At 37.1% G+C, this 9,628-nt stretch overlaps 1 protein-coding gene across 1 annotated transcript; it reads right to left on the minus strand.

Annotated features, from left to right (window-relative positions):
- Nucleotides 1-511: 511 nt before the first annotated feature.
- Nucleotides 512-7,527, minus strand: LOC142353069 (uncharacterized). The gene is made up of 4 exons (XM_075405263.1): nucleotides 7,417-7,527; nucleotides 6,261-6,373; nucleotides 1,317-2,393; nucleotides 512-1,131 (listed from the first exon to the last, which is right to left on the minus strand). The coding sequence occupies exons 1-4, from the start codon at nucleotides 7,499-7,501 to the stop codon at nucleotides 1,042-1,044; spliced, it is 1,365 nt and encodes a 454-aa protein (XP_075261378.1). The 5' UTR covers nucleotides 7,502-7,527; the 3' UTR covers nucleotides 512-1,041.
- Nucleotides 7,528-9,628: the final 2,101 nt, after the last annotated feature.

Raw genomic sequence — 9,628 nt, forward strand, 5'->3', positions numbered from 1 at the left:
TAGCATTAGCAGCAGCAACAGCTAAAGTAGTCAAAACTTCGTTAAATTCAATTGTCAGTTTCTATATTCTAATTTTGAGTTACTATCAAGGCCCGTAAATAGTGTTTTAGGTTTTGCTTCTCCGAGTTTGAGTGATTGGCTGTGCAGTTTTTGGGTTTTTTGTTTTTGCGTTTGTTGATATTTGTCTAGAATTATCTAGATATTTTAGCATTTCTTCAGTTAACATCAAATTTTCTCATATTTCAATTTTGTTGCGATAATTGTGTCGGTGTAAGGTCAAAAACAACTATGATTCAATTTAGTGTTAGCTGGATTGAATTCGCGTCATCTGTTAAATCCTTTTGCGGGCTTCCTCTGCTGGAAACAATAATTCTCAGCTCATCGGTTTGCAAATGCTATCTAAGAGAAGCTTTTTTCAAAAGCGTTTAATTGACACATAATAAAACGGTTGAAACTTTCAAAGCAAATATAAGAGAAGGGATAGCTTATCAGATTGTCACGGTTTGCTGGTAACAGAAATCATCTTGGGCATGAAGTTCAAATTTTTCATTATTCTTGTAGCATGCTATACCGTTTCTCCCGTCGACTAACAAAGCCGACCAATACCAATGTGCTTATAAGATAGAATAACAAGATTAGTGATCAGACATTTTAGTAAGATATGATGAGTGGGTTGCATAGGTTACGGGAATCATGATAAATTTACTGAGAAAATGTGTCATTTATCGAGATCCGAGTTGTCATTAAAGAAGAGCATCCAATTAACAGAACTTATAGCTATCACAAATTTAGAAAGTTTTAAAATATGGCTTTCCATCAAAGAAAATTTGGCAATCTGCTGGAATCTGGCACAGTAGAGATATGGAATATAAAACTGGCGAGCAAGTAATTCAAGCACGCTTTTGCGATTCCATCGACAACAATTCTTGCTCACTCTTTTGGTGAATGGGGTAATGTCAAAGCGAGAGCTCGCTTTAGAAGTTTTGGCCCCAGTTGTGGTGCGGGTCCTTTCACAACAGCCTTCTGCATCACTTTAGTGTCTCACAACTCATCGCGACCGAAGGGAATATCGAGGTAGTCGCTTCCCTCATTGGGCCAATAATCGATGTAGTATTCGTAGTCCTTGGATGCCTGAAAAAGAGCAATTAAATTGGAAAAACAATTATATAAAATATATTCATACCACCTCTTAAATGTTCTTTATGCATTTAGAATTAATGAGGCAAAATAGTTCTGAGAATCTACATGAAATTAACTACGAAGATCACCGTAAATTTTTCTTGGTTCAAAATTTCCACTTTTTAGTGAATGCTCACAGTGTGTGGTGCGAGTGTGGTGGAAGTAGAGTCAATGGTGGGCTGTCTGTAGTCACATATCTGATCTTGTTCCATTTTTTCATCTTTGTCAACCTTATTTCGCACACAAATTGCGCAGTTCAATTTCAATACTATTGTGCTCGTTTTGCAGTCCGACCCTGTGCAAAATACAGCACACTTCTCCTTAGGGGACTTATCTGTAAGAATTCGTTTTTGCTCATCTGATAAAACTTGGCCATTCAGTGACTTCACTCCTTCTTTCACATCGAATGAATGTTGTTTAACATTGCTGGGATCCAATGTAAAGGATATATGTAAAGATGTACTCTTGCTGACAAAGTTCTGGGGCAGTGTAGCTTGCAATGAGTTTTCCATGATGATATTTTGAATTCTTTCTGACTTTTTCAAAAAATTGTCCGGAATCAGCTCATGATTGGTTGACCAAACGTTTTTCATTGTCAAGTTAACAAGATCTTGCGCGGAGTCAATCGGCATAAATTCAGATGCTTCGCCCTCGAAATGCAAAGTCTGGATGAACATTGTGATCGATTTCCAGATATTGGTGTCTGCAAAATCTTCCATCTTTGATGGCATTATATTTGAAATTATCAAGTTGACAGCTCGATACGCATTTTGTTCGAAAGATTTGAGTGCTTTTGTTCGAAGTTCAAATGTTTCAAATTTAACACGTGGTTTCATCTTCTCCAAATGCAAATTCACATTATATTCGAGGATCAATCTTTTGATAGTCTTTCCACCCGGTAAACCTCTTACTGTTTTGATTGTGGTATCTTTAATCAAGAATCCATGCTGCTTCAAATTTGGATCACTGAAGACTTTGGCCATGTCAGCCACCTGACTGTCAATTCCAACTATCTCAACATATCCACTCTTGCCAACTTGACATTGGGTAACTTCTATTACGCCATTGGAACTCGGAGAGCACTCACAACTACCGCACTTGACGCTGGATCTGGCTTCCCTGTCAATTCCAACCACTTTGAAGTCCTCTTCTAGCTGTGACATCACCACTACATCTGGCTCCTCTGAAGTTGTTTTTGACAGAAATGCAGTGGTCTGAAAAATGATGAGAAGTTAATTCGATGTTATGGGAACGAATTCGGATGAATCCAAAGAGGTAGAGTAATGTTCCTGGTTCAAAATTCCATTTCATGCGTCTACCGGTGCCTATTTTTTGAGAAAGTTAACTCCCTTTTTAGGTGGTTTCCATTTCTGTATCATAATACATTGTAAAAGTGGACCCGTCTTATTCCTTTTGAATCCTTCGAACTGGTCGGTAAAACGCTTTAAAAGGGCTTTGATTCGGTACCGGTATGCACCCACCCCATCAATGCTTAGAAGAGTCACGTCTCAATGAAAAAAGTTTTTTTTACCTCTCGTTAATTATTGACTTCTGATATTGCTGAGCGTTTCTGACAATTTAGCATTTTTTTTGAGGTTGACTCCCATTTTTAAGAGTACAAGCTTATATTTAGTTACAAAGCTAAAATTGCGCAACTATGTTGATCATTGCGCTGTGTTTGTCACGTACCGAAATACACTTGTGAATCACCGACTAATTTATGTGACCAAATAGAACTTTTGAGACAAAGCCAATCACAATGCGATAAAGTAAAGTAAGAACAACTACATTTGATTGTTAATTAGTTTTCTGCTAATGAAGCTCAGGTACCGCGCTTCTTTTGGTAAAAATGAGATATAATTCGGTTTCTCTGCACAAGAGTGACAAGCTTAGTAGTCACTAAGTATTTTGAAAAGAGATCTTCAAAGATATTTCGCAATAATTATCACGAACAAAAAAATCATAATTTGGGTTGAAAATGTTTATCCGAAGAGAAAACAACACATTATTATAAAAAAAATAGATGCTCTAGGTATTCATGCCTCCAGGTGCTCGTAGGCGTTCATGCCTCTACTTAGGCGTTCATGCCTCCCATAATTGTTATAAAATCACAACATATTTTCAACAGTCTTCAGAGTTTATAAAATTTGTTATTTTCAGTGACTTGTTTCGAACCCAATTTGACCCCTGTTTTGTTCAGGTCTTATTCTAAATTAAAACCGATTTTTCAAACAAACTATAAATGAAATCTGAGATTAGCATAGCTGGTCATTTGATGCTATGTTTAACATTGAAATTCAAAGATAAAAAATAGAAGAGACGCCAAATTTTCCCAACGCCACATAACCTTGGCAGATAAATTGTTAAATTAAGAGATTCTGTTTCGGCCTGCTTCGATTACTTAAAAGTCGTGTTTTTTTCACAAAAAGTTGTGTTATAGACCAAATTTTTTGGAAGTTTTTTTTCCCGACAAGATCAGTTTAATGTCTTTCAGCGTTGCTATTACGAAACAAGAAACAGGTTATTATTTTTGCGCATAGCTGAGAATTTGTGTGATTGTACGTGTAATACAATCAATTATGCAAAAAAAAGTTTTACCACATGGAACTTATAGCAAAACAATCGTTAGCAACAGCAGACATATTGCAATTTTGGATGACGTCGCATTACTTCTTTTCTCGGCACAATCATTCCTTTGAAACAAAAAGCACGGTTCATTTTTACTTAAAAGCAATTTTAGTTCCGCAAAAAAATTCTGTTTTGTTAGGTAGACACCAAAAACTCAAAAATTACAATTTTTACAAAAAATGGAGAGATGTATTAAAGCAAATGGGAGGTTAGAGTAGTCATTTCTCTTTAGCCGCGTCGTTGATTTCAACAAACTACTGATTTCAGGCTTTATCAAACCCAACTTGCATTATCATAAAAATTCAAATCAAATATTCTAAGCGAAAAAACTCAAAAAAAACTAAATTTAATTGACATTCTGCGTACCAGGGTGGACTTGGCACAACTAGTAGTCAAATTAATTATTCCAGATTATTAAGTGCACTCCTATTGAATCTCGCAATCAAGTTTACCTTTGTAGCAATTTTTATCACATGAGGAAAATTTAGCTCTTACATTTTATGTAAAATGCTAAGCCATACGGGGCGGAGGCAACTTAGAGGTAAAAAGAAATCATTCGGTAAGTGATTTCTGACATTCTCAAACATTGTCAGTTGGTCCTGGCAACATTTTTTTAGAGTTAAAATTTCCAACAGTTTGCAATATCAATTTAGCTCTGGTTTAACAGCCATAAATTTTTGCAACCAAATTTGTTTGGGGAAGATGGACGAAAACTGAGCCGAGAATAAAAATCTATCGAGGCTGAAAAGAGGTGAAACAATTTGCTGTTCTTGTCTTCCTGCAAGAAAAGTTATTACAATGTAAAGAACATTTTGAATTTAATAGTTTCCTGGCGAGCCTACATTTGATTTTTCAAAAATACCAAATTTGATTCGAGGTTTTGAAAGTCGATTATTTATTTCAAAATGGAGTTCAGTACGGAATTTCTTGTGGAAGGTTGTTTATAGAAATACACGTTGCTTTCGTCTATTTATACACGAGTTCAGACAGCATTAGTTGCACAATCTATTGCAAAGAAGCTTTCAAAGAGGCTTTTCAGCATATGTGCACAAATTTTACCAAGCCAGCATGGAACTTCATATGCTGTGACATGTGAGTTGAAACCCTAAACGTGACTTTGAACTATTAAAGACCGTTGACCAATTAGGAGCATAAAAAGACTGTCTTCGACAGATATTCAATATGAAAAGAATTTGTCTGGACTTTGCCTTGTTCTCCAATTTGGCTTGAACTAAAACAACCATCCTCAACTTTAGCTAATCAATAAAACGTCTTCCGGAATTTGGCTGGTCAGTAAAACGTGCCTATGGAAAAATAAAAATTTTAAATAGGATTTGCTTACTATCGCTTATAACGTAGTCAGCATGCATGTTCCTTCATCTTTTCCCGGGCCGAGGACTCACTTAAAATCGCTAAAAGATGTAAGATTTGCGATGAATGTGAAGCAAAAGTGTATGATTTGCGCTCGATGCAATGAATGCAGTGAAAAAAAACTTTTAAGCGGTGAAAAATTTTTATAAACAAAAATTTCACCTCTAAAAATCTTTTAACCGGAGAAAGAAAAGTTTCACCACTACCAGTAGAAAGCGATGAAAAAAAATTTCAGCGCTACCAGGATGTGGTCAAAAGAATTTAAGCGCTACCAGGATGCGGTGAAAAAAATTCACTTCAAAATTGCAAGTTTCACAAATATAAACCGCTAAATTCAACTCTTATCATAATGATAAACAGGAAATATCAATGCAAGAGTAAGTGACAGATGGCGGAGTGGAATAAGAAGTTGTTGACATGTAGGAGGTGAGAGGTTCGAACCCACGTACGGTTGTTTCTTTTTTGTAAGAAAACCTGTGAATGCGGTGAAAAAAATTTTCATCGCTTAAAACCGCAAATCTTACAAAAATTCACCAGAGCGGTTTGAGGTGGAAATTTTTTTGACCGCTATTCGCCGCTAATCTAACATTATTTTTTGCCCAAACCTCGACCCGGCTCGCGATTTAGAAGAAATGACATTCTATCAAAAATGAGCGTAATTTAAGTAATAAATTTGATTATGAAAAGACTCTGCCTGGCCCAAAATTCATATGAAAAGACCCATGAAAAGAACTTGGCTGGACTTATTAAAAGAGTTAGCCTCGAATTTAGCTCGGGTCCTTAACCGGGTAATTTAATTCAATATTTACCCCCCTTCCCACCTGGAATTAATGTCTTTTCATAATTCCAGGTCCTGAATAGGGGAGCAGTCAACCCAGAGCATTGCAGTTTAACGTGCATTGTCATAGTGGTAAAACTAAATTCAAATCCTACCATCTTGATCTAAAATTATAACCAAAAAGTGGTAATTAAAACAACAGGAAAAACCATCTTTTTTATTGCACTCCGAGAATCTTTTGTCGGCTCAATAAAATTGCAAAGTTCTTCATGGCGTATTTAGTAGATAAAACATAACCATATACCGCGTGTGACTCTTCTGTATAGATATCCTCAGTTTCTCCATCAGATTCTCCATGTCCACTGGTGTCTGGTGAGTTGGTGTAAGCAGGAGTCGAATACCAAAAGGTGTTTCCTCCTGAAATTGGATCCATTTTCAGGCTCAATAGTGTATAATTTAAATTCCATGTAGTAAAAAATACTAGCCAGAAAAGCGTATTATTTTGAGTTCCTTGAATCTTGCTCCATTTTAATCATTTTTTCTACGCATTAGTCTTCAGAAGTTGAAAAGCAGCGTTGGCAAACACTGAATAAATTTAAGGTACCTAATACTTTCAGATTCTGCCTTTCCACAATCCGGGTCGAGGTCTGGCGGTGAATTTTTGTAAGAAATTCGGTGAAAAATGATAATTTGCACCGCATATTTCTTTCATCTTTTTGCGGTGAATCGCGGTGAATTATTTATTTTCACCGCGCTCTGGGTATTCTTACAAAAAAGACTCTTCTATGCACGGGTTCGAACATCTTACTTCCTTCATGTATTCAACTTCTTATTCCACTGCGCCCTCTGCTCGGACACTTAATTCTCAGATATTTATGTGAATTTATGTAAACGTTGTAAAACAGATGCGGTGAATTTTTTTAAGAAATGCTGTGAATTTCGCGGTGAATTTTTGATAGAAATGCGGTGAAATGTGGTGATTTTTCATTACCGCATTCACTGCATTCACCGCATTTCTTACAATAATTTTCCAGAAAAGTCCATGCGGTGAATTTTTGTTAGAAATGCGGTGAACTTTGCCGTAATTTTTGGAAGAAATGCGGTGAAATTTTTTTCATCGCATTCACCGCAATCACCGCATTTCTTACAGAAATTCTCCCATAAACCTCGACTCGGGAACGTACCTGAACCTTCCCCTGATGTTGAGGCCTCACTACCCAACAAAAAACTGCAACTTGATCCTAACTTCCCTCAAAAATTATTTAAACTTTTTTACCTTATCGTTTAAAGTAAAATACCTGTAATTTACTGTAACTTTACGTTAGCTGAACGAAATTACCTTTACTGTTTGGGTAAACGTACCTTGACCTTAAGGTAAATTTACCGTAACAGTAAAGGTAAAATACCAGTTATATAAACAGCAGATTTGTACGAACAACAACAATACCGTCAATACTAACGTGGTGCGGATGGCGACGTGTCTACAGGCTTGATTGCTATGAACCAAACTATCATCAGTCCAAAGACTAGAGATTTCAACATCATTTTGAATGACAACTTTTGATGCAACTTAAGTGCAATTAGCTAGAGGGTAGAATGAATCTCGAATTTCAAATTGTGGGGAGTCAAAATTTTCCTGTTCACGACGCATATGTGAACGAATTTTTAGAGTTCTCGTGTTTCAAGTCGGCATCGGGCATCAGAACTTCAAATTCTCGCATTCTGCTGAACTGAATTAATTGACTTCTACATGGTTTACCGGACTTACAGAATCGAGACAAAACTGCTACTCCGTGAACAAGTCTGTAATGATTAGCGTTCCAATCGAACGCAAAAAATGTACAAAGAATTGACCGCAAAAATAGCTCAGATACGATTAAGAGCTTGTAAAAACCTAGTTATATATGTTCCAAGGTCCTTAATTTTAAATGTTACCAGGGCCGAGGATTATCCAATCATCATGAAAATGGAGAATTCGCTCATTTTATTAAAAAATTTAAACTCTAAGTCCTTCTGATTTGCGCTGAAAAATGCTAGCCCGTACCGAACTCCAAGTGTTAATCAGTACTGGGCAATTGTAAATGCAAGTCTCCCATGTAATATAATTTGCTCGCTTTCTCGCTTGAAATTTGCTTCTTTCAAGTGTATTAGAACAGCGTAAAAGACATTGTTTCAACAGTCAGGGTGGCGCAGTAACAAGGACAAAGACCTTAGGAGATGGAGAGCATAGGTTCGATCCCCGTACGTAACTTTATTTTCGCACTTGTATTAAGACTTGCCAAGTCTGACAAGTCTTAAATGTGTTATGATCATAGCTCTGAATCAGTACTGATATCTAGACTTGGAATTAGACTTGCCCAGTACTGATATTGACTTGGCGTTAAGTACGGGAGGGCTGTGCAAGACAAGCAGGCTCACAAAGTTAGACAAAAAATAACAAAAGTAAGAAAAAAGCTGAACGCGAAATTTTTCAACCATATTGCTGAAACACATGTAACGCGGTCCAAAAAAATTTTGCATTAAAAATTTATTTGCAATACTCAGTTTACAATGCGAGTTATTAGCGTTCTAATTTCAATATCCTCAAATTTTCCCAAACCCAATCGGATACAAATTTGAACAAATTTATCTCAAAATATTTGTAGACTTCAGTACCGCCCAGGTTGAGGTGCCATCCGGAAGTGACCTCTGATCAGACCGTGCCAGACGAAAGTTACCTCTGATCAGACCAACCCAGACCAAAGTAACCTCTGATCAGACTAACGTGCGCTCAAAACACCGTGTGCGCTTGAAATGCGCTCGAAACTGTCTCTGATCAGACCTTTCCAGACGGAAAGGAGCTCTGATCAAACAAAAATCAGACCATTGTCCAGACGATTGTGCGACCATGGCCCCGACCAAACCCAGACCATCGTCCAGACGATTGTGCGCTCAAAATCACTTCTGATCAGACTATTGTGCGCTCAAAAGTCACTCCTGATCAGACCTCACCGCACAAATTTTGTTATAATATATTCATTTAATAAAAATTGATGTTTGCATTATTAAATTCATCTAAAGAAAAGACCACTCTGTAAGTGTTATTGCTCAAGAAAACTAAAACTCAACTTCTGAAAAAAAAATTATTTGGTATACATTAGTGCATACTACGAACTCAATGGATGAATTTAGACAGCTTTCCATATAAAACGTCGGATTCTACACTTAAACACAATTTTCTTGTACGGGGACTGGCATGTTCTATTAGCTGGACCCCTTGGGTTCTGATCAAAGACATCAGATTTTAGATGTGTCTGTGATCAGAATGCTGCTTTTTGTTGCTTTTTGGCAGAGCCAACATATCTCGGTAAAAAATCAAAAAATGAAAAATAAATTCCGCTCGAAGTGGTCTCTGATCAGACTAATATGCGCTGTAATCTGCCTCTGATCAGACCATTCCCATCCTGAAGCGACCTTTGATCATACCATGCCCAGACCGCAGTGAACTCTGATCATACTATCCCCAGACCGAAGTGACCTCTGATCATACCATCCACAGACCGAATTGACCTCTGATCATACTAATGTGCGCTCGAACCAAATCCCAGACCCTGTAATTTTGGTCTGGGAACACACCGTGTGCGTTGGACTTCGTCTGATCAGAGGTCACTTCCGGATGGCACCTCAACCTGG

The sequence above is a fragment of the Convolutriloba macropyga genome, chromosome 14 (assembly GCF_964194025.1).
Source record: "Convolutriloba macropyga chromosome 14, txConMacr16.3, whole genome shotgun sequence".
Lineage (NCBI taxonomy): Eukaryota > Metazoa > Xenacoelomorpha > Acoela > Convolutidae > Convolutriloba > Convolutriloba macropyga.

Excerpts from the sequence above, each read along its gene's own strand:
- LOC142353069 (XM_075405263.1), bottom strand. The coding sequence starts at position 7,501 with ATGATGTTGAAATCTCTAGTCTTTGGACTGATGATAGTTTGGTTCATA. Across the intron at positions 6,374-7,416 it reads CACGTCGCCATCCGCACCAC|GAGGAAACACCTTTTGGTAT; the intron begins GTTAGTATTGAC and ends ATCCAATTTCAG. Across the intron at positions 1,132-1,316 it reads CCACACTCGCACCACACACT|GCATCCAAGGACTACGAATA; the intron begins GTGAGCATTCAC and ends GCTCTTTTTCAG.